The sequence below is a fragment of the Bactrocera neohumeralis genome, chromosome 5 (assembly GCF_024586455.1).
Source record: "Bactrocera neohumeralis isolate Rockhampton chromosome 5, APGP_CSIRO_Bneo_wtdbg2-racon-allhic-juicebox.fasta_v2, whole genome shotgun sequence".
Taxonomy (NCBI): Eukaryota; Metazoa; Arthropoda; class Insecta; order Diptera; family Tephritidae; genus Bactrocera; species Bactrocera neohumeralis.
This window is the reverse complement of record NC_065922.1, coordinates 73,792,326-73,818,460: the sequence shown is the minus strand read 5'-3', so window position 1 is coordinate 73,818,460 and position 26,135 is coordinate 73,792,326. Positions and strand designations below refer to the sequence as shown.

The following is a 26,135-nucleotide window of genomic DNA, read 5'->3' as shown; positions in this document are numbered from 1 at the left end:
TTTCTTGAGCAATAATTTTTAAATATTATTACTTTGCTCGAGAAACTTGTATGTAGCCCAAAATGCCTTGAATATTAACTTTAATAAAAAACTTTTTTATCAAAATTGTTTGGCAACCCTGTTTCAAAAATTTATATTTTTAGTGTTGTACTGCTTGAATATATCGTTTGCATGCTATGTACAAGAAATAGTTTCTGAAATTTAACAATTCTAAATTAAAATATTTGGCAACTCTATACAAGCATAAATTTTATTTTTTACCTAAAATCAAAAAAATGACGAGCTACAATTTTAATAACTCGTGTTTAGGGTAAATTTTTCAGGTAATATAAAAAGAGATTGCCACATTGTTATTTTTTAATTATAATTTTGTTCCAATACACAATAACTATTTCTATAATTTGATACTTTTCCAATAATAATAAAAGAGATGACCACCTTGATGTTATTTTTTTTTTTAATTTTTATATAATTTTTCATAAAGAAAGAGTTGGCAACCTTGATATTTATTCTAATATAAAAAAACAGGCAACAACCCCGCTACTTTCTTTTTTTATATATATTTTTTATTTAAATTTAAGGTTTTTCGTATATTTAAAAAAAATGTGGCAACCTTGAATTTTTTTTCTAAATTTTAATAACTATTTCCAATATATTCATTATTTTTTATTCAAAAGCTGAAATTTGCGATTTAAGTACTTATTTTTTACATAACCTTGATGCTATTTTTTAATTTTTCATAAAGAAAGAATTGGCAACCTTGATATTTATTCCAATTTAAAAAAGAAAGTGTCAACAATAATCCTTTCGTTTTGATTTTTATTTTTATTTTAAATTTAAAATTTTTCGAATATGTAAAAACATATGGCAACCTTGGAATTTTTCTTTTCTATATTTTATTAAATATTTCCGATATTTTCATTATTTTTTATTCAAAAGCTGAAATTTGCGATTTAATTACATATTTCAGATTGAAATTAATTGGCAACTCTTATTTATTTTATTTTTCTTATTATTATTATATTTTATTTTTCCTGCACTTACAACAATTATCTCAAAACAAACATTCCGAATGTTTGAAAAACATTTTTCAGAGGCACCACATATGCTCTCTACGAGTAATCTCCGTCTTCTATACTATCTTTGTGACTGTAGTCCACATCACATAAACAAATCACACATCATCTAACGCTGTCGCATTACGTATCACTCCCGCATATTTGCATACTCTTATGCGCTGGCTGGTGACTAGTCAAAATATTGCCCCTTCAACCGAAGACAAAAGACTTAAGCAACGAACTTGCCAACTCACCTGTTCTAAATCACACTTTTATTTGACTCAAACGAGTGCATACACATGTCGATGTGTTTGTTTGCTTCTTTGTGTCTGCAGCTACACTTTCCATGTTGCTTTTGACTTTGGCATTTTTTCGTGGAAAATTTTCACCATAAAACCGCGCATCGCCAACACGCCCCAAATCTTATCGGCCGCTGCCAGCCGCCACCAACAGCAAGCGCGCGGCCCAACAATGCCATAAACTTAACAATTTAGTAGAAATCGCTACCCAGCTGACCGACAACAACAGCAATTTCTTTTTTTATTTTATTTTTATATTTTTTATCTTTTTTTTCCTCGGCCTCGCAGTGTTAGGGCGTGTTTGATTTTTTTTTCTGTTCACTATATTTGCCATTCTCAACGCTTTTCCTTTGCAACTGCAGATTTTCATCTAATACCAGGCAAATGGACGTTGCATTGTCGACTTTGGCTGCTGGCGAGTGCAGCAATTCAGGGGCCCTCACAAGCGCGCCACCGCTGCATGCGCGCAAATAGACGCTGTTGTTGCTATTTCACTTTTGTTGTTGTTATTGTTCCGGGTAGTGCTGGCCATGGCAGTGTTGGTGGGTGAGGCCTCGCTCACTGCCCACACACACACACACACACACACATATACTAGAAGTGTCTATGCCTTCGCCGCGCACGAAATTCCTTGGAAAAACAGATAAAATTGCAAGGCGCGCGTTGCAAAAAAAGCGCGAAAAATAAATATAAAATATTTAGCTGCTGTTTGCAGCAGTTTGCCATGCTGCCGCGACCTTTTTCTCTTTTTTTAATTTTTTCTATTTTTATAGTACCTTTTTTATGCCACAAACTGCCAGCAAATGCCACTACAACAACTGCGCAGTTACAAGTGATACCTTCGGCATTTGTTGCTGCCTTTATTCTAAGCCAGCGTTCAATGAACCGCCGCGCGTATAAAAGCAATGCTATGCTATAAACTCACAAATCAACGCAGATGCGCAAGGAGTTGAAAGCCGGCAGCGCTGCATGCATAGCTATGTGCACAAGTACTACGTGCAGTTTCATGCAGCACTGAAGTAAGCGGCTCCTAGAATTGTTGCGAGATCAGCCTGGGGTCAGCGGAAACATTGCCATGGCCACATTTAAGTTAACCAAAGTGCAGATTCACTATTTGAGAGGATTAAAAATATTTCTGCTTACAAACGTATACATATATTTATGACAAAAAAACACAAAATTTCACCTTGAGGAAAATATTAAATGAAATAAAAGAAATATGTTTTTTTTATTTATTTTTGAAATTTTTTTAAATTTTAATTTGAATTTTACAATTTGAGTTAAATTTACCAGAGATATTGTTGACAGTTTTTGAATTTTAACAACCATTTAGTAAATAAAAAAATTTTAATTTTAAAGATAAAGAATTTAAATTTTTCAAAATAATGTTGTTTTGCAACTCAACAGCCAATTTCAAAAAATTTCTTAACTTAAATATTTATTTTCGAAAACATAAAAGCAATTATATTTTGGACACCTTACGGCAATGAAAATTTAATTTTAAAATATATTTGAAATTAAATATAAATATTCTTGGAAAAAATTATTACAACAAAATTTTAAGTTTTCACTTTCCAAACTATTATTATTTAAAAAGATAGAACTTAAAAAAATATATTTTTTTTTGATTCTGTAAAATATTTAAATTTCGAAAACATAGAAATTTTGATATTTATAACGAATATTTTAAATTAATAATATGAATATTCCTGGAAAAAGTGTAATAATTTGATTAAAAATTATTTGAAAAATTTATTTTTTTTATTTATCAAAACAATTTTAAAAAAATAAATGATAAATTATAAAAAATATTTAAAATTAAATGAAAAAAATTCTTGGAAAAACTTATTAAAGCAAAATTTTAATTTTTTATTATTAATTAAAAAAAAAAACATATTTTTTGAAAAGAGATTTTTTTTATTATTTTGTAAAAAAATTAAATTTTTGAAAAGAGCTATTTTTTATTATTTTGTAAAATATTTAAATTTCTAAAACTTAATTTTGAAATTTATAATAACTAAACTAAACTAAATATAAATATTGTTGGAAAAATTTTGACGATTTGATTAAAAATTATTTTAAAAATTTATTTCTTTTTCCAAACCAAAATAGTGTTTTTTAAATTTTGGAAAATATTCAAACTTCGAAAACATAAAAATATTGAGAAAATATTTTGTTTGTATTTTTTTTTATTTCACTATGTTAAAAAGATTGAAAATCAAAAAGATATTTAAATTACATATAAACATTGTTAAAATGTTTGAAATATAATTCTTTTTACTTTTCGAAACAATTTAAAATTTAAATTAAAAAAATATTTAAAATTACATATGTATATGTAAACATTGTTGAAATATTTGAAATATTAATTTTTATACTTTTCGAAACAATTTAAAGAAAATAGTTTTTTTTTTAATTTTGCAAAATATTTAAAATTTCAAAGACATAAAAATAATGAAGAGTTATACTAAATATTTTAAATTAAATATGAATATGTTTTTGTAATTTCCATTAAAATTTTTGGATCCCAAATTACTTATTTCTTAATTTTTTCATAACTTTTTATTTAAAAAAATTTTAGTAACAAATTTAAAGTGAAAAAATATTTATAAAATATAAGAAATAATTATTTTAAAATTCACAAATTTTAATTAATTAATTTTTAATTAAAAAATTATAAGAAAAAAATTTAGAAATAAGTATTTCAAAATCCAAAAACTTTAATTTTTTTTATTTTTAAATTTTTTTCAAATTACCAAAAATACCAATAAATTGCCAGTACTGATACCAATTAGCTATTTAATTTAGTGGTTTTTTCAGAATTCAGATTAATCAAAATCTTTAAAATTGCAAAAAAAAAGTTGAAAAACGTTAAAAAATATCAACCATTTTTTAATGTACTTGAAACAGAAAATTTTATTTTTTTTAGAAGAAAAATTTTGAAAAATTTTAATCAACAGTTTTAATTATCGATTTAAATTTTTTTAAAGAAATATTTTTTATCACAAATTTGTATACTCATAATTTCGATTTACAATACAATTGAAAGGTTCTTCCATAATTTATATAAATATTATATATAGTATATGTTTACTGAAATTAAAAAAAATTTTTTTTGAAAAAAAAATTGTTACAAAAAAATGTTGCTAAAAAAATTTTGATATAATATTTTTTAATAAATTTAAATCATGATTTTTGTATAAATATATTTTTTTAAGCGTATTGTATTTTTTTCCAGTTTTTTTATTTTTTTAACGGTATTGAATAATAAATAATTCTTGTTTAAATAATTTATTAATAAATATTTTTTTCTTCCTTTCATTGCAGCTCTTAAGCCGAAAGTCACAGCAGCATTGTGACAACTCCGCTAAAAAATAAAATAAAGGTAAGCAAAATATACACCGTTATACGAATTTTCAGTCCAACTTTTTGTTAAAGTTTTTTTACTCTCGCTGTCACTTAGAATTAAAAACAAAAACAAAATTTCAAACAAAATTGCCTTTATTTAATTTACTACCAAATTACAAATGCACTTAATACTATTTGAGCGAGAGAGAAAGCGTTTCGGATCTTATCTCTGGCCACTTAAAAAGCATACCATCATGCATGACTTGAATTGCATTAAGAATTATTAGCATTACAATTGTATTTGTATTTATTAGAGCATGAAATGAGGCTTGATTGCTTTGACTTAGTAAGTAGAGAAAGAAGTTGTTTTGAATTTAGTTTGGAGAGTTAAAAAAAGTATAATTAAAAGGCGCAAAACTAAAAAAAACAAGAAAAAATTAATTAAAATAATTAAAATTTTTGGAAGTGTGGCAGTGTGGCATGGAATATGCAAAGAAAATTAAATGGTAGCAAAAAATAAAATTGAAACTACCACTCGAATTCCAAAACCTCCCACTCAGCTTTATTTTTCATAATTGAAAAGTATTTGAAAATATTAAATTCGGGATCCCGTTTTCGAATTCCGAAAAATCGGGATTACCAAATTTCGGTATCAGTGCAAAAAATAAAAAGGTTAAAAAGACTAATAATTGGGGATACCGTTTTTTGAATCCCGAAACATCGGGATTGTTAAATATCTGTATTATAGTGGGCTTCAGTTTTTTTTCTGTACACAAATACCACTCAGATTTCATTGATCAGCTTGAAATTAATACGCATCACACTTAATTATTCAAACGATGTGGCAACATTGCCCAAAAATTCCAGCACATCACCTGACCGCAAAATTTCCACAACAGTCGGCTTGTTTGAATACTATTTAAAAGAAGTCACACCAAAACTTATGGAAAATGCGACAAAAATGTCTCGCAAACCGAGCATAGCGGCATTTTTGCTATCACTACAACAAAAACACCCAAGTAGGCTTAGTGGCATAGCCAGCAGCTGACAATTGAAGCCTGCAACGCGGTGGTGACGCACCAAAAGCGCACACTGGGTCACTTGTACGCCACTATTTATGTGGTAGTTGTTGTTGTAACTTAAGCGTACTGTTGTTACGACTAAAACTTGTTGTTATTGCAACTTAGATTGTTATTTTCTTTTGGACGCCTATAGTTTGTAGCTATTTCTGGCAGCTTTGAGTGACAGCTGCGCAAGCTAAAGACGTGCAAAATAGGCTAAGCGCAACCGCTGGTCATAGACAAAAGCCGTGTGTTGCATGTGGCACGATGCGCCATATTTAACTGCCTGCCTGCAGCGCCCATTGCGGCATGACCATCAACTAATGTGGCCATATGTCAGCGTGGCGGCAAGCGCACTCTGTTCGCAATTTATTTCTTTTGTTGTTATTGTTGTTACGCACGGTAGTTGTGTTGCATACAAGTGTCACAAGTGTCATTAGCAGTGGCACATCACTCCAGCACTCATGAGCTGCGGCCGGCACGTGCGTCCAGTGGGGAACTTATGCAAATTTTCCGATGTATAAGTGCATATGTGTATTTGTGCGTGTGAGTGTGTTGAGTGATAAGTCACAGCTGCTTGCCTTACACAAGCGCTGAAGGCTGGTGACAGCCGTTGCAAATGCAGCTATGCGTAAAAGTGGGTCAAGAGGATGTAAATTGTATGTAAGAAATTATAGTGTTGTTGTTTTTGTGCCATTGTTTTGGTCATTATGGCGTTGTGACAGGTGAGCGCTGATGCATAGAGAAATTTTGCAATTGCATTGCAAGTAAATTCTAACTGAAATTGTGCGAGTGCAAAAATGTTGCACATGTGAAAGGTGCATTTTTACTGAAGCATGGCACTGGAGTGAGAGGTGGTAAGAAGTGTGGCTAGTCGCTAAGCGAATGTAGCAAGTAATTGCGTATAATTGTTTAACGTAAAATATCGAAATTGCAGAAATATATACAGTGACAGCGGCTGATAAGTAAACTGTAATGAATTTTTGCTTAAGTGAGTTCGTCGCTTCAGTCTTTCGAATTCCGCATACCCCAAGTGAAGTGAAATGCGCTAGAAATGAAAGGAAAATGCCACGAAAGTTTTTAAATAGTGAGTACCCTTATGTGGCAGTTGTAGGACATTTGAACAAAATATTAGTGTTCGGGATTCGGGATCCCGAAACTGTCAATTACGTCAAATATGAGTAAAAATGTTTTTAAAATGGCTCACAGCGATCTATAAACGCGTACAAGCAATATACCATAAATCCCGAATCCCAAAAACCCGAAATTTTAAATCCCGAAAAAAATTTTGTGAATATGAATTTTAAAAATGTCTTCCAGCAATCTACAAATGTTTACAAAGAAAAAATAAACAATAAATCCCGAATCCCGAAAACTGAATACTGAAAATCCCGTAATCTATATGTAATATTTTACCTCAAATAAGCATTTGTGCTGAAAAATCTCTAAAAAACAAAGTCAAAAATAGTAAAAAAAATTTTAATAAACACATTTTTTAAAAAACCCGAAAATACCATATTCATATTATAGAATATGTTACTAAAGATTTTTGCGCTTTTTATTAGTGGGACAAAATCTACCTAACTTCTTGCGTTGCAATTTAAAAACTAAACCGCTTATAATTTCTTACAAGTATAGTAGTATAATTGTAAAAAGTGTGAAATTTCGGAAAAAATTTCGGGGTCCCGAAAACTCTTTTTCAAAATCCCGAAAATTTTAAAATCTTTAAAAATATTTTTAGACCGAAAAACGCTTTCAACTTTTTAAAACTCAGCATCGAGGCTCATTCACGAGCATAAATAACAAAGCATGGCTTTAGGCGCTACCTTCTTTTTAACAATTTTTTCCAAAAAACAAATAATAGTAATTTTTAGGAAACTGTTTTAGTAAAAGAGTTAAAACTAAATTTCAAATATGTATACAAATTGTTAGTCTGGAAAAAACGAGTATCAAGCACCCAAAAGTATGCAATAATTTTATAAATTATCAAAGTTTTATGATTTCCTGAACCTTTTTCTTACAAATTATATTTTTTGTAAATTTTTACTCAAATTTCAACTCAACACTTCCACCAGTTTCCGTCATCGTAAGATAGTTCTCACATTGCATGCCAACAACAACATTTTTCTGGAAGAGTTTCATGTTGCATATAAAGTCATTGTTGCTTTTGCTGCTACAGACAGTAAAGATCCACACTTCAACAGTCCGACAATCACTAGCTGGCATTCTCACAGCCATTTACGCATAATAAGGCCGCATAACGGCCTGCCGATGCAGTTACGAAGCCTGCAACATGCACACTGGCACCACACACACATACAGCCACACGCATTGCAGACAATGTTGAGCAGCAACTGAGAGGTTGTAACTCGTCAGCTGGCGGCTTTCGGCGCAGAAAGCAAGTATCACGTCTTTAAGTGGCTGCTGCAGCAACTTCTGCGCCCAGAGGTGCTACTTTGCGGTCTCTACTAGATTCTTACTTACTTTTATAGCAACTGCTATTTAATAGTTGTGCTAAAAGCTTTTTGAAGCTGCAGCGTGATTCTAAACGCGGCTGAGTTTTTGATGAATTGCCTCAGGAAAATGCTTGCAGCCAAAGCGTTTTGTGTAATAATAATTAATAACAGCTGAAATTAAAAAAAAAAGGAATGAAAAAAGTTGAAAAACTTGAGAAAAAAATTTTCAAAGAATTAAAAAAAAATAGAAAAAATTTTTACTTTTTTACTTAGTTGCAGGCAAAGTTTATTTCTTTTGCCTTCAGCCATTGCTCACACGTCGGCCACCGCCAGTTTAATAAAATTTTGACAGCAATTAAACTGCATTTCAGGCCATCATTAAAGGCCACGACTATTTTCTCCTAGTTCTAGAAATTCGAAGCGCAAAAGCATCATTAATTAGGAAAATTTTAGTTTTCATATGCCGCCGCTTTCTTGCTTCATTTATTCTGCTGCAATTAATCACATTTTGTTGCACAAAACGAGCAACTTCCTGCTGTTACAGCTATTAATATAAGCCTGCAGTCGGCTGCAGCTGTTGGTGGCACCACAAAATGGCTTCCATGCCGCATACAATGTGCCACCAATTAGCTTTGAGACCCATCAATCATTTATGCTTTTCTGCGCCGGCTGATTAATGAGCGGCAAGCAGCGGCAATTAGCAGAGATAGAGTTGGGTGGAAGCGAATAAAAGTTTAATGAAATGATGGAATTGTAGTGAAATTATGTTTATAAAATAAATTTAGAAAATTAAATATTTACTTAATTAAAAAATTAAGAACGTTAATTATTTTCAAAATAAAAAATTTTACAAAAAAAAAATATTTGAGAAACCCAAAAATCCTTTAAAAATATTTTTTTTTATTAAGTATTAAAAATTAAAAATTTAAAAAAATTTAAATATAAATTAAAAAAAATGAATATTTTTAAAAATTTATAAACATTATTTTTTTAATTATTTGCACTGAAAAATTTTACAAAAAATCGTATACATACATACATTTGTCACAATTTTGTTATTTACAATAAAATTATGTTTATTTATAAAATAAATTAAGAAAATTAAATATTTAATTAATTAAAAAATATGGATATTAATAATTTTTAAAATAAACAAATGTATAAAGAAATATTTGAGAAACCCAAAATTACTTTAAAAATATTAAAAAAATTAATTTAAAAAAATTAAATAAAAATTTAACAAAATAATTATTTTTTAAAATTTTAAAAAATTATCTTTAAGGTATTTGCACTAAAAAATTACGAAAAATACATATGCCAATTAAAAATTAAGAAAATTTTAAGTAAAAAAAAAATTTAATATTAAATTAAAAATAAATTTAATAATTAATATTAAATTTAATATTAAATTTTTTTTAAGAAATTAAAAAATATTTCAGCTAAAAAATATTTATATAAAACATTTTTTTTAATTAAAAACAAAAAAATTAATTTAAAAAATTTACCCAAAAATTTAATAAAAAATATGTATTACATAAAATTTTATTAAAAGTATTTGCGCTTAAAAAGTTTACAAATAATACTATATTTTTCTTTAATTCAAAATTTAAAAAATTATTTGATTTAAAAAAGTTAAAAATTATAATTTTCATAGAAACTTTATTTTTGAAGGCAAACATATGTATGTACATATATGTATCTTAATAATCCTACTCCAATTTAAATACTCAAAAGAAAATTACCTTTAACTTTTTTAGAAATTTTCTTTTCCTGAAGCACCTAAAAATTAATCTTAAATTTTATTTTAGTTTAAAAATATATTTAAATTTTGTTAGAAATTTAAAATAGAAAATAAATAGTATATAAAAAGTGAATAAAAATATTTATGAATTAAAAAAATTTTTTTAAAAATATTTTAGAATAAATTTATTGTAATATTATTTTTTTTTTAATTTAGTCCAAAAAATTTAATTTTTTTTATTAATTTTTTTCGCTTTTTTCATTATACTCTTTTATATTATGTTGCTTAAAAAATTTTTTGAACGCAATATTTCCCAAAAACAACCATTCTGCATTCAACAAACTACTATCATTCGGTCTTCTTACTTTTCAACGCCTCCTATGGCTCCGCCCAACAAATTACGCTGCCTTGCTTTGCGTGCAAAATAATGCAGCACTAGCAATTCAATTCAATATTTTGCAATGCCTTCGAATTCTATTTTTATGACATGCAATTATTTTTTCTCTACCAACAACTGGTCTTGCCACACCAACAATTATAGGGGCAAAAATAAGCAAGCGGACAGGACGAGCCACATAAATGCCTCCAAAGCGCAGCAATACCACATTATAAAGGAAGCAACAACAACAATAAATGATGCTTAATAGCAGTGGCAATGCACTACAGTCTTGTAGTTGTTGTTGCCAACAGCAAAAAAAAAGTTATTAATGAAAATTACAATTCAATGCAAATTGCTGTGGCATGAACGCTTGTGACACGGTTGCAACGAATATGCGATGTGGCATTTGTAGGTGGCCACAGCAGGAGCAGCTAAGTGGGGGGCAGTAGCAGTATGAAAGCGTGCGGCAGTTGCTTGCAAGCCAAATGCTGTGCTTGGAAGCGCTGAAGCGACAGTACGCTGCATGTGGCAACGGTCAGCCGTTGCTATGCTGCCTGCCGCATGCATTTTCACGCTCGAATTAAAGTAATTTCGCATTTGTCGCTGGCCATTGCATTTGTTTCTGCAAGTTCGGGTGTTGCAACAGCGATTCGCCAACACCTCACCGTGGCAAGAAGGATTGATGGGCAGGAAGTCAGAGTTTATATATTCAAATTTGTTTGTTATTATTGTTGTAGTGGTGGCCTTCAGTCGGCATTGAGGCAATTTGTGGATGCAATGGAAAAATTAAAATTTTAGATGTGGAACAAAATGAAAGAAATTAGCAAATAAAATTTAAAATTTCCCAGAAAATTACAAAACGCTTAATAAAATTAAAAAATTTTAAAATTATTAAATATTATTCCAAAAAATTATGATATTTATTGTATTGAAATACTACTATATTTAAATTTTATTTATAAATTAAATTTCACAAAACAAATAAAAAAATTAATTAAATTGCAAAAAAAAACAATAAAAAAGTAATAATTTAAAGCAATAAATTAAAAAAATAAAATAAATAAATTTATAAGGAAAAATAATAATTAAAAAACTTAAAATTAAGTATAAAAATAAATTAACAAAAAATTTGAAATATAAAAAATTTTTAAACTACTAATAAAAAACAAGAAAAAATGTATTTTAATAAAATCCGAATCAGAATCTATGAAATGATCACTTTAATGTTGTTAATAAAAAAAAATACCAAATTAATTAAAATTAAATAAGAAATGTATAAACATTAAAAAATTAATTTTAAACCAAATTTTAAAATATCCAAAAAAAGAAAATTAATTAACATAATTATAAAAAATTTCTATTCCAAAAAACTTCCCAATTAAAATTAAAAAAATGCTTCATGAGTTAAATAAAATTAATTAAAATAAAATAAAAAAAAATAAATTAAAATTAATGAAGTCAAACATTATAAAAACAAAATAGTTTTTAAATTAAAATTAAAAAAAAATTTCAAAGAAATTTTAAATACTTAAAAAAAATAAAAAAAATTATTTCTAAAAATTTAAAACATACGAAAAAAATTAAAATAAATAATAAAATTAAAAAAATTTGCACAAAAAAATATATATAATTAACATAATTAGAAAAAAATTAATTCCAAACAACTTACAAATTAAAAATGATAATAAATTCTTTAAATTCATGAGCTAAACAATATTAAACTAATTAATTAAAATAAAACTAATTTCAAAAAATTAACCAAATTAATAACATAATTAATAAAATTAGAAAAAAATGCACACAAAAAATTTCCGAATTCATATTTATTAAATAGTTTTAAGTAGTAAATTAAAAAAAATATAAAAAAATGTATTGCAAAAAATTTTATTTAAATTCAAATTAATATAATTTTTTTATCAACATAAATAAAATACAATAATTGTTTTGAACATACTTTTAAAGTTAAAAAATTATAAAATAGACAAAAAAAAATTTATAAAAATTAAAAAAAAAAATATTTTTTACGGTTTCGCTCTAATAATACATATTTTTTCTAACTCTCTCTGAATATTTTTTATTGGCAAATAAGCCTTACAAAGTTCTTTTGTACCTTTTTCAAACTTTTAAGTCTTACCACCATTTTTATAGTCATTTTACTTCCACAAAAAGAATTATTAAATTAAACGATTCTGAGCTTATATTATATAACATGCAAATTAAATGACCTTTCCAAATCGTTGCTGAACTCACCCACAATAATTTTTATTACTCCTTTTGTCTCTTCACCGCTTTTCCTCTCTACGACCACTCTACACTCTTGCTAAGCGACCACTACACACCCAACTTGGCAGCTTGTCCTTCCATGCCCACGCACCTTTGCGGGTTACCACTGCACTTTGGTCATTAAAGCTGGAATTTACGATGGCAATGGAGCCTGTGATGTTTCTGCAGATATAAAATCTACAATTCGTTTGTTGTTGTCGTTGGTTTTCTTGTGATTTTCCTCAGCATTGCACCTATTGCCGTTTTCCTGGCAGCATTTTTATGCGTTGTAGTTTTATAGCTGGTTTATGACTTGAGTGGGCGTTGTAAAGGCCAAATCTAACGGTGGTATTTGCCTGGCAGCAAGATTTAAGTGGAAAAATGCCAGTGAATTTGCGATGGAAAGGTGATTGTAAGCGGTCTCAAAAATTGAAAGGAATTTATTATAACTAAGAATAATAAAATACCGAAATTGTATAAGTAAAAGCTTTGCGTGTGTTTGCTATAAAAGCTTTTAAAAGTAATTTTAAATGAATGTTATAATTTTGTTTCCCGAAAACTTTCTTATTATTTTATTCAAAACGAAATTAATAAAAAAATACCAACATATATAATTTTCGAAAATTATCTACACTACAAAAAAGTGTGAAAAAGAGCTTTCAAAAGCTTTTATATTTGAGCTTTCATGCTTTTGAAATGATTTCGTGCAAGAAACACTTAAAAATTGCATAATTAAATAGTAATTCTTTAAAAGTGCTTTAACGAGCTTTTCAAATCGAGTTTTTAATCTTTAGTAAAAAAATTTTTTATACAACATTTAAAAACAAAAATTACGTTGACCTTAACATCAATCAGAAGGTTATATAATATACAAAAGCTCTCTTACTCTTTTGGTTTTTGAAGCTTTAAACTCGAAATTTCACTCAAAAGCTGTAAATTTTATTGTTAGATGATCAGTTCCTTATACTGTTTAAACATTTTTGGAAAGCTCTGAATGAAAGCTTTTATAGGATATATTAATAAAATCTAGAATCGTACTCAGTTTTTTTAAGCACAAACTATCTCTAGCTTTACTAAAAAGCTCTAAAATTTAATGCTGGATTATTATTACTACATACACTTTAAAACTTTTTCGAAAGCTCTAAAAGTCGTATAGCATAGGTTTATAAAATTTGGAAAGAAATAGAGACAGAACAACTATAGTTCTGGAAAATTTATGAAAGATTATACAAAAAGCATTCAAAGCTTTTATATAGCTTTTTACCATTTAGATTTGCAAAGCTCGGAGCTTTGAAGTACGCAAATTTGACTGAACTATTTTTCTTAAGATCAATCACAATTTGCTTACAATTTCATAGTACTTTGAAAAAAATCTGAAGCTTTTAACGAAGCTGTGAGCTTAAATTTGTGCTTTTAAACCGTGCCATAATGTGGAAATGGCCTAACGAAAATGTATCTAATTTCCAATTGTACAAGTATAGCACTAAACCGCCCTCATTCGGTGATTATATAGCATCTGCTTGACATTACTTCGCACTGTTGGTACAATTTGCCGTAGGCAGCCACATTCCATACCCATTTACCACACTGGCTTCATGTTTCACTCGCTGTTCGCATCAATTCCGAAACAAATTGTTACAATATGCCACATAATGTTGCAGACTCTGCAGCCAATTGGCTATGTTACTTTATACCGCTGCTCAATCAGCAGCTCTTTCCACACATGTACGCGTGAGTGTGTGTGTGCATAACCTCAGCCTCAGTGGCAATCGAGAAGCATCGTTGTGTCGTGGCCTCACTTTCTTGCCGTTTCGTTTGCGGTTCTTTGAGTTCTTTGTGCCGTTATTTGGCATGACTTTACCGCAACATTGTCATTGAATGCGGAAAGCGTGTGGCGTGGCGAGCAGGCGCAGTTGCACAGTGTTTGGAAAATCTAAATCAAGTTGGCAATCAAACGGACCTGAAACGTAATAAAAGCGTAGAAACAAAAAGCGACCACCAGTGATAATTTCTTGGCTGTGATTTTGTAGCTCTTTTTCGTTGACTTTTTTCCACTTCTGCGTTGTCTAAGACAATGATGATGAGCAGGCAGGCAAAAAAACGATGCTAGAAAATAAAGACATTAATTTGCAAGAAAGGCTATGTTAGTGAGGAGGGTAAGGTATAGAATTTTTTATTATAGGTATTTAAAAAAAACCGTTACAAAGAGAACTAGAAAAAAAGTTAAGAAAATTTTAAAATTTTTTTTGGTTATAAAAAAAGCGAAATATAAAAACTAAAAAACAAAAACTAAAAAAACTGTTTTTGTTAAAATTTCCAAAGCTTAATTGTAATTATAATTAAAAAAAAATTAATTATAAAATAATTAAATATATTAATTATATTAAAAATGTTTAATTTCCTAATTTTTAAATTAATTTTATTATTTATACTTAAAGAATTAAAAAATTTTATAATTTCCAATTTTTCAATTAATTTTTTTCCAAATATAATTTTTATTTTTATTCCAACTTTATAAAAAAAACTAAATTTAAATATTAACAGATTTTATTTTCTTAATTTAATTTTTTAATTAATTTTTTTTCGAAATATAATTTTTATTTCAACTTTATAAAAAAAAATAAATTTAAATATTGACAGATTTTATTTTCCAATTTTTCTTAATTTAATTTTTTGAATTAATTTTTTTTTCTTGAATTTTTAGTTTTTATAGTATTTTCATTTCCCACCAACTGCGAGATTGAATTTAGCGTTTTATTATTTTTTTCACGAGTTCATTGCCTTTTTCTTATTACAACAGTTCCTCACACTCTCACCGCATAATGAACATAGGTATTCTTTGAAGCATAACAACGCGACCGATGTGCATTCAAGTTTAAAATTTATACGGCGACCATATTAAAAGATCAATGCTGTCTCAGCTAATTTTCTCAAAGTGCAAATTTACATTTTATTGCCGCTAAATTAATTTCACATAACGTTACACGATCACAGCACCACTGAAGCTGAAAGAAGGCTACAAGCGGGGAGCCTTACCATAAATTCCTATTTTTTAGATTAGTTTTTCTATTAATAAATATTACGTCAGCGCCGCACTGCATCACATTTACACTTACACCCATTCTTCTTGTCTTTGCAGATGCGATTAATACACCGTCAAAACGCAGCAATCATGTCCGGCTGGACAACGCCGTCCGCTAATCTGCGCTTTGTGCTCGCCCTCTGCCTAGCCGTCGCGCTGCTGCCCAGTCCCGGTGCGGCGCGCATGGCCTTCGAGAAGCTCACAGACTTCGATTTCGCCGGCACCACATACTACAGCGTGAAGAATCTTTCGCTGTACGAGTGTCAGGGCTGGTGTCGTGAGGAGGCCGATTGTCAGGCGGCCGCATTCAGTTTTGTCGTCAATCCATTGTCGCCCTCGCAGGAGACACACTGTCAACTGCAGAACGATTCGTCGGCACACAATCCCTCTGCGGCGCCACAGCGCTCCGCCAACATGTATTACATGGTGAAATTGCAGCTGCGCAGCGAGAATGTCTGCCATCGGCCGTGGGCGTTCGAGCGTGTACCCAATAAGATTATACGCGGTCTCGATAATGCGCTCATCTACACCAGCACCAAGGAGGCCTGCTTGTCGGCTTGCTTAAATGAGAAACGTTTCGTTTGTCGCTCGGTCGAATATGATTACAATAATATGAAATGTGTCTTGAGCGATTCGGATAGACGTAGCTCGGGTCAATTTGTGCAGCTGGTCGATGCGCAAGGCACCGATTACTTTGAGAACTTGTGTTTGAAGCCGGCGCAGGCCTGTAAGAATAATCGTTCGTTTGCCGTGGCGCGCGTGGGTGTGTCTGAGGAGAAGGTGGCTCAATATGTTGGTCTGCATTACTATACCGACAAGGAATTGCAAGTGACTTCGGAATCTGCTTGCCGTTTGGCCTGTGAAATCGAAACAGAGTTCCTGTGTCGCTCATTCTTGTATCTCGGTCAGCCACAGGGTTCACAGTACAACTGCCGTTTGTTCCACTTGGACCATAAGACACTGCCCGATGGTCCCTCAACCTATCTGAACCATGAGCGTCCACTGATCGATCACGGCGAACCCATTGGCCAATACTTTGAAAATGCTTGCGAGAAGACCACCTCACCGCCCGGCACTTTGGACAAGTTGGACACACTGCCTGTCAGTCTAGACACCACCGAAGATCCCAACTTGACCAACATCACCAGAAATGATGTCAACTGCGATAAGACTGGCACCTGCTATGATGGTGAGTAAAAATACAAATAAAGGGTTCTCCGAATCGGGTTTCGAAATCTTGGATCCCACAAAACCCTCTATTCATGAAAATGTATCATATCTGATTTTACTTTCTTGCCATCGAGGATTTAGTGAGCTCATATGAAGCACAGTCTACCAAAACCTCGTTTTACTAAACCCATTTCCCACGTTTTTTTCCTTTTTTGCTCTCCACAGTCTCTGTACACTGCAAAGACACCCGCATCGCTGTACAGGTCCGCACCAACAAACCATTTAATGGTCGTATTTATGCTCTGGGACGTTCGGAGACTTGTAATATCGACGTCATCAACTCGGATGCGTTCCGTTTGGATCTGACCATGGCTGGACAAGACTGTAATACGCAAAGTGTGGTAAGTTAAATAAAGACTTTTCTTATTATTATGCATTCAATTCTCATAATGTGAAAGCGGTATCCAGAAAGTGTCTTTGTGAAAGACTGGTTTCAAAAGCCAGCTCTGGACATTGATTTTTTCGTAGCCTTGCGACATACAGATCTTCGCTTCGGCTTGGTAGACCCGTTCCTGGTGTGATGTCCTCTGAAAATACGCCACGCCGACTGCTCGATAAGACCATCGTAACTACATATGACTGAAGGTCCATCCTATGTCTCTGCCTCGATTCTACCGTCGTTTCCCGTTGGTGTAGCGAGTTTCAATCTGTTTTGATTCTACCTTCGCTTTGTGTTGGTGAGCCCGCTCCGTCTTCCATCGTTCGGTGTTAAAAAAACTTTTGTATATTTTTTTATTTTTTTAAACCCTTAACAACATTTTTTTGTGAATTTGTTCCACCCGTTTTACTCAAACCCTATCTAACCCCCAAGACCACATCATTTCTCTATTTTAGACCGGCGTCTATTCGAATACTGTCGTACTCCAGCATCACAGCGTTGTCATGACCAAGGCCGATAAGATCTACAAAGTTAAATGCACCTATGATATGAGTTCGAAGAACATCACCTTCGGCATGATGCCCATACGCGATCCAGAAATGATCCATATCAACTCATCGCCTGAGGCGCCACCACCAAGGATTCGCATACTGGACACACGTCAACGTGAAGTGGAGACCGTACGCATCGGTGATCGTCTTAACTTCCGCATTGAAATACCCGAAGACAGTAAGCGAAACGACTTGCTTGGCAAAGCGCGCCGAATGTCAACTAATAATTGGTTTATTTTTGCCATTTACTCCCATTTGATTTTGCTCAAGCTCCCTATGGTATCTTTGCGCGTTCTTGCGTCGCGATGGCTAAGGATGCACGCACTAGCTTCAAAATCATTGATGATGATGGCTGTCCCACTGACCCAACCATCTTCCCTGGTTTCACCGCTGACGGCAATGCATTGCAATCGACCTATGAGGCCTTCCGTTTCACCGAGAGCTACGGTGTTATCTTCCAATGCAATGTTAAATATTGTTTGGGTCCTTGCGAACCGGCTGTGTGCGAATGGAATATGGAATCCTTCGAATCGTTGGGTAGAAGACGTCGTCGTCGCGCTGTCGAGGGGTGAGTGCGTCGGGCTTTCTTCTCTTTTGGGCCCTTTAGGTTATTTGTGTGTTCTATATCTCTTTCGTTAGCAACGAGACTAAGGAGGCTGATGATGATATGAATATCTCGCAAGAGATTCTAGTCCTGGACTTTGGCGATGAGAAACGTGAATTCTTCAAGGCAGATCCCAGCACAGACTTTGCCAAAGGTAATTTGTGCTTTCACAAACTTGCGAAGTTTTATGTGACACTGATTTTTCTCTCTTCCTCACTTTCACCCTATTTGCGATTTCTTTTTCCGCTCGTTTTCTCCTTACCTCTCAACTCTCTCACCCGCTTTTCTACCTCTCGCACCCCTTTTTTTGTGCCGCTCTCTCTCTTTTCTCCACCACAGATAAGACTGTCACCATCATTGAGCCCTGCCCCACGAAGACCTCCGTTTTGGCGCTGGCCGTCACATGTGCGCTGATGATTCTGCTCTACATTTCGACGTTGTTCTGTTATTATATGAAAAAATGGATGCAACCTCATAAGATTGTAGCATAAACAAAATCTTAAGCAACACAAAAACACACTCACACACATAAATTTACGAAAAAAAATTTACAGAAGAAACTCTAAAGTAAGCAAGAAAAATTAAATGGAACACAGGGGTATCGGACTAAATCTAAAAAGTAATTTTATGTTATGCAAGAAATGATATTACAACAAAAAATTTACGAAAAATAAGTTTTTAGAAAAAAAGCTCGCAAAAAGCTTTTTGGAAAAAAGTTTCAAGCTAGTAATTTAAGTTTAAAATTAAACAAAGAATAATGCATTTCATAATATTAAGCTTAACAAGAGTCTAAAACGAAAAGCTGGCAAGCCACTTTTCCCCGAATTTGGTGGTAGCGGGAAAGCTTGAAAGTTTACATAAGCTTCACAACTTCTCTAGAGGGGTAGAATAGGCCTAATGGCACGCAAGGAATTATGCAATAATAAGTAATAAACTATATGCGTATCATAGTTTTAGTTTTAACATATAGAAGTACTTATGCATAAAAGCTCAGTGGAATAGAGCTTTTATTTAAAATGTTAGTCTTAATTATAATACTCCATTCCTACATACATACATATTTATATACACTGCACTCTCATTTTATATGTTTCACGAAATTTAAGCTATCGATTGAGTAACTGAAAGATTGAACGTGCTTTAGAAGCCTTAAAAAGTGAATGGAGCTTTCAAATACCGCAATGCGCTACTTATACAACGAAAATTCGAAAACTGCAATATATTCTTAAATGCTTTGAAGAACTTATGATGCTTATTTGAGCTTTTTAAGCTGCAGTGTGAACTATTTGCGCTAATTAATAGATGAGCTTTTTAAATACGAAAATATTATTTATTCTACTATATGCATTTACCGCAATGTATATATGTATAAGGTATAAACACCCTTTCGAAAAAAGCTAACTAAAATTTGAGCTTTGAAAAGCACTCAGCTGAACTGAGATTAAGTAGAGCTATAAATTTTTAATAAAAACTTTAGTATTGATTATCCCTGACTTAGTTAATAAAAATATCAACAAAAGCTTCTGAAAGCTCTAAAGCTCAAAAGTTATCTAAAATTTCGAATTTTTATTAAAAAAAATAAAGTAAAGCCCTGAATGTATGACCAATTGCATTTGTTTATCTAATGCTTTGAAGAATACAACTTTTAATTATATATGATCATCGGAGTGAAAAGCTTCTGCTTCTTATTAGCAAAAGTTGTACCAAGCAATACTCCAAACCAGGCAAATATTTTCAATTACGCATGTCACTTTCAACATTCATGCCAATGAAAGCTCTTTGAAATCTCAGCTTTTCTGTAAGCCAAAGCTTTTACGAAAGCTTTGGCTGTACTTTTTGCAGCCAAGATCAGTTTCTTTTTACACGTTAGCAATATTTCAACACTACCAACGAAAGCGTATCTCTTTATCTTTAATATTTTTTTAGTATTTATCTAAAGCTTAACTATTTAGCAACAAGGCGCACTTTCTATGAGGTTCCGAAAATCAAAATATACACATTTTTCGGAACCTACTTATAGAGATTGCAGCTTTGACTAAAAAATAACAAAAAATATTTAATTTTTAATGTTTATGCAGACTTTGTACTTTTACTCTCGCGTTTATTTATTTAATTGTATTTAATATTTAACTAATTTATGTTTAATGACTAAAATAAATAAATAAAAACTACACAATAAAAAAACTGTGCTTATTTATATTGCATTTATCAAGCAAAAAAAGTCGAAAAAAACTTTTTTTAAGAATTTTAGCAAATTTTAAAACCTAACCTATAAAAGCTTAAATTACAATATATTCAGAAGGTGTCAATATCACTTAATAATTATTCTTTGTGCATTGCTTAAACCTTTTTTATAAGTTTGTAAATAAGTTTAATAAAAGAAACAACAACAAACATCAAATTTAAATCGATTAAATATTTTTTGTTTGAAAACAGAAACAGGCAATAATTTTTTTAATTTTTAATGAAAAAAGCAAACAACGAAAAATACATGCGCACTCACACAGGCATGAAGCTGCCTTCTAGACATACATATACAAAAAATAGTAGAGATTACTTAAATTTTATAAAGCGTAGATGAAACTGTAATAGGTGAAGCTAATACTTAAAAATAATTTCGAAAAATAAATAAAGCGAAACTTTATAAAAAATATTTTAAGGAAATGTCTTTTATTTTAATATATAAGAAAATATATGTATAACGTAAAAAGCTCTCAGAGGCAGCCTGAAACCCGAAAAGTAGCTCATCAACTCAAAAGCTTTTAAGAATATGTTGCAGATTTTTTGAACTTTTTGAGCTTAATTTAAAACCACTTAATATTTTTTATTTACATTAGTTTCTTAAAAAGCTTTTTCTTAAGTAAAGCTTTGAAGTACCCTAACATATTTCTTTCAATGTAGAAAAAGCTTTAAAAATATATAAAAGCTGTATAGGCATTTTTTCATAAAAAAGCTTTCAAAGGCTGTCTTCAAACGTAAAAGCAGGTCTTCAATTCAAAAGCTTTTGAACGTATTCAGCTTTTCTGAACTTTTTTGAGCTTAATTTAAAATCACCATAAGGTTTTTTTACATCTTGAGAAGCGTTCCGAAACCTGAAAAGCAGCTTTTCATCTCAAAAGCTTTTAAGAGGATTTTTTAGGATTTTCTGAAATTTTTTAGCATTATATGAAACCGCTACGATGTCTTTTATTATATTAAAGCTTTAATTCTTAAAACAAAAACTTTTACCAATACAAAGCTTTGTAAGCAGTCAACATTTGTATTTGTTTAATGCTTAGCCTAAAGAATCACGGAAAGCTCTAAAAAAGCTAAATTGGTAATTGTTTACAACGTTTTTTGATATGAAAGCTTAGAAATACAAATACAATACAGCATCATTAAGCTTGGCAATGAGCTTTCCATACTTTTCACTTTATTATTTAGTGAAATGCTTTTTCAAATGATGATGCTGAAAGCTGCACATGCCACTAGACTACATAATTTTTAATGCATACTGAAAGCTCTCTAAGCCCCTTTTTGTACAGTTTTTGAAAACCTTAAATATTTCGTATTCAAATGAAAGTATCCTCAAGCTTAAGCTTAAAGTTGGAACATCAATATCTCAAGAGATTTTGTTTAAAGCTTAGTAAACTCTAGAACCTTTTAATTTTTATATAACTTATAAAGCGATTATATTATAAAAAAAACCTTCGTAGGAATAGTGCAATCGGTGAAAGCTCTCTTCACTTGCATCATAAAAAGCATTTTAAGTGCAATAAGCTTTCAAAAATGGTATAAACATGAATTCTTGTCGATTAGAAAGTTAGAAAACTTTACGCTGAGATCTAGAAAGAGCTTTTTAAAGCTTACAAGAATTATTATTAAATAAATTGCAATGGGAAAAGCTCTCGACAGTTGCTTCGTAAACTTCATAAAAGAGCTTTTAGGTTTCAAATATCGGAGAAGCACTACTTATTTTATTACAAAACACTAAAAATTGAAAGCACAAAAAAGCTTGCTCTGGTAGCTTTGAAAACACTTTTAACGCCAGAGCTAGAATGAGCTTTTTAGAGTATAGAAAATTACTTAAAAACAATTTAAATCCTTAGAACGCAACTAACGCTACAAAATATTGCAGAGAAAGCTTTTACTTCGCCACAAAATAAAATATAAATAAATTATAAATTTAAATTGAAGAAAATAACAAAAACAAAACACTTCACTATTCATTACTCAAATTATAAATTTGGCGTGGCAACAGCGATGAAAGTAAAGCAAATTAGGTAAAAAATTTTTGGAAGAATACTAGACCGGTGAAAAGAATAAGCAAATTCAATTAAAAAAATTTGAGGTTTAAAAGAAAGGCCATGGAAATTTAATGTGCCCCTGAATATTAAAAGTGTTGCCAATTTGCTACCGTAACTAATGCAAGCAATTTCACACACTTTCCATGCGAGCCAAGCGCACAAATGAAAGTAAATAGCATTTGAATTTATGCGAATCATTCAAACACTTTATTTGCATTGGCGAAATAGATTGAAATTGCAAGACAAATGGAACGAAATCATTTCAATTGAGCCATAAATTTAATGGTTTGCAAACTAATTACACGCTTTGTCGGCAGCGCGACTAATGCGATTGATGGCAGTAGGTGAGTTCATGGAATTATACGCACAAGTGCAGTAAACGTGTCTACAGAGGAGTGCGAAAGCGTAAAGTGATGAACTTGGTAATAGCTTTGAGCAGAAATATAACTATATAAATAAAAAACTAGATGAATCAGAGTATTTATGACAACCATTACTTTTAAAGATTACATTATCGCCAACATTGGCTCTGTATTTACCTTTATAAATTCGTTCATTATGAATTTAATCGTAATCATTGAATCATTACTTTTACCATTACATTACCACCACCATTACAATTACTTTCAACATGCACTTAATCATTAATTTTGCAATTACATGTCCGCTACCATTATCTCTAGAATAATCTTTACCATTCTAATTACTTTCAATATGAATTTAATCACTACTTAGACAATTACATTGCCATTACTTTCAAAATTACCTTTTCCTTCACAATTACTTTTAACGTGGACTTAATCAGTAGTTTTGCAATTACACGTCCACCATAATTATCATACAATTACTTTAATCATTCCAATTACTTGCAATATGAATTCAAACATTACCTTTCCAATTACATTTCCGCATAACCATTATTTTTGGAATTTCCTTTTCTATTACAATTACTTTCAACAAGCACTTAGTCTAATCCGGTACCTTTACCTCTAGAATTACTTTTACCATTCCAATTATTTTCAATATGCATTTAATCATTACTTAAACAATTACATTACCGCTGCCACTATAACTAAAACAATATTCACAATTACAATTACTTGCAATATGAATTTAATCATTACTTTTCCAATTACATTACCGCTACCATTATTATTGGTATTACCTTTTCTATTACAATTACTAAACATTAATTTTACAAATACATTTTCGCTAGCGTTATCTCTAGAGTTACTTTTACCATTCCAATTACTTTCAATATGCATTTAATCATTACTTAGGCAATTACATAACTACCAGTACCTTTGAAATTACTATTATCATTACAATTACTTTCAAATTACTTTTACATTACAATTATTGTGCTGTACGCCAGTACACTGCCATACATGTTGCACCTGTTTTGACAATTTCAATCTATCGCCAATATCATTACCAAACGTATTTGTAGTTATTATTACCATTACTTTGTAATTATCATTTCCATTATAGTTACCAGTAGCCTACACTTTTTGCATTTCTATACTTTCTATTATATTTACCACTATATATCTGTAGGATTACCATTACTATTACTATTGCAATTACAATGACATACAAATCAATGATCAGATCATATGGTAGTGGTTATGACGGTACAAGCAATCTAGCAGAGATAAGGAAATAGTTTGAGCTCCAACTTAGAAACTAAATCGCTCTTCAAACTATCTAAAATAAACTTAGATAATTTCTAGAAAGGTGGCGCTTTAGCCAAATTAAAAAACTTATGACCCAATTTGCCTCAAATTATCGATCGTTGGATAAAATATTTATATAAAAAATATTAAACTCCATTTTGAGTCAAATATTATGAACCTTCGAGATTTTCGGAAGGCAGAAAAAATCCTCGAAAATTTTTGATTGTAGATTTTCTATAAAAAACCAGAAAGCTCGAGCTAAAGCAGAAGCAAGTTTTTTTATCAGTATTTATAAGCTTGAATACAGCTTTCATGGCATGTCGATACTAAATTCGGTAGACTTTTTGAGAGCTTTCATAGTAAAGGCTATATTTAGCCATAGTAAAGCTTTACAGATCACTTGAAGCTTCTCTCGAACCACATTTGGTAGCCAACCAAAGAATTGACTTTTTTTCATTTAATTAAAGTTAGATTTTAGGTAGACACTTATTTTCCAAACTTTTGTCATTTGCGTTCATCTGTATTTCCGTATTATAGTATTTTCTATTCCAAACAGCGGCCACTCAGAGAGGAGCCGCAAATTTTCCAACGCAATTAGTGCCTTCAACGACACCTTCGTTTTCAATGCATGTAAAAAAAAGCAGTGGCAACCTTTTTCATAAAAAATAAACCGTCAAATTAGTCATACTTCCTGCAGTCGTGCCCACACGCTTGCCACTCGCCTCGCAGGTTATAATTGCGATCATTAGGCGCCTGGCTAAGCAAGAACAGAAAACAGTGAACTCTGCGCATACACGTGCATGCATATATATGTAAACTCTATCTGCCCTACCACTTAACCAATTATCCGGTCACTCATTGACTTCATACCTCATTCGCGCACTTGATCTCTTCATTGCGTTGTTTCTCGATTTTTTTGTACTTTTCATTCTGACTATTTTATGATATTGACCTCACTCGCCTTTCCATTGTTGTTGTTAAATGCTGGTCTAGATCAAAGATTTCCTTTGTGGGCGTGTCAATGGGCCTTTATATTTTCCTGTTTGTTGTCTTTCTTGAGCTCTTACTTAAAGCGGCACGTAGCAGAGCCACGATTTGTTGCTTCATTTGTTTTTTGTGTTATTGTTTTTACAACTTTGTTTTCAACTTTCAACTCTTGTGTTTAACTGTAATTGTTGGGCATTTCGTAGGCCTCACTGGCCACTCCTTGGCATTGCAAAAGGTTGGCTATTTTTCATCTTCTTTCAAGATTTTTTTCTTCAAACAATTGCTAGTTACTGCAAGCTGGGTGTGTTTTAGGCTGAGCTAAAGATTTTGCTATCCAAAATTTGAATATAAAGATAAGATAAATTGAAGAAGTAACACTTTTTCTTCATTTTTTAGTTCTTAGTTCTTGCAGCAGAAGGCTTATATGCTTAATTTTCTCATATATTTAATATATAAAGTATATTCTATTCGGCTATAACCGCCTAAGCGTTGTCTACGCCAATAAAGAAGTAGTATATTCTGTTCTGTTCTGATTTCGTTCCTGCTCTCTCAATTCAACTACCTTAAGGAGTAACCTCTCTACAGCCAGCTCTGCTGCCGCCTCCTTCATAACCCACTTCTCGTTATCTACTCGCCTCACAATCACTCATGCCACTGTAATTTTCTGCCGATAATTTGCATTGAATTGTAATTTTCATTAATAATTTTTTTCTCGATCACAACAACAACCACTATT

At 31.1% G+C, this 26,135-nt stretch overlaps 1 protein-coding gene across 1 annotated transcript in view; it reads left to right on the top strand.

Annotated features, from left to right (window-relative positions):
- LOC126760600 (uncharacterized) overlaps window positions 1–21,103 on the top strand; it is a 43,804-nt gene extending 22,701 nt beyond the window's left edge. The window contains exons 3-9 of the mRNA XM_050476354.1: window positions 4,685–4,742; window positions 15,744–16,875; window positions 17,082–17,257; window positions 17,751–18,024; window positions 18,117–18,414; window positions 18,486–18,604; window positions 18,790–21,103. Of these exons, the coding sequence (XP_050332311.1) occupies window positions 15,744–16,875; window positions 17,082–17,257; window positions 17,751–18,024; window positions 18,117–18,414; window positions 18,486–18,604; window positions 18,790–18,941 (2,151 nt within the window). The 5' untranslated portion in view covers window positions 4,685–4,742 and the 3' untranslated portion in view covers window positions 18,942–21,103. The remainder of the gene's footprint in view (window positions 1–4,684; window positions 4,743–15,743; window positions 16,876–17,081; window positions 17,258–17,750; window positions 18,025–18,116; window positions 18,415–18,485; window positions 18,605–18,789) is intronic.
- Window positions 21,104–26,135: the final 5,032 nt, after the last annotated feature.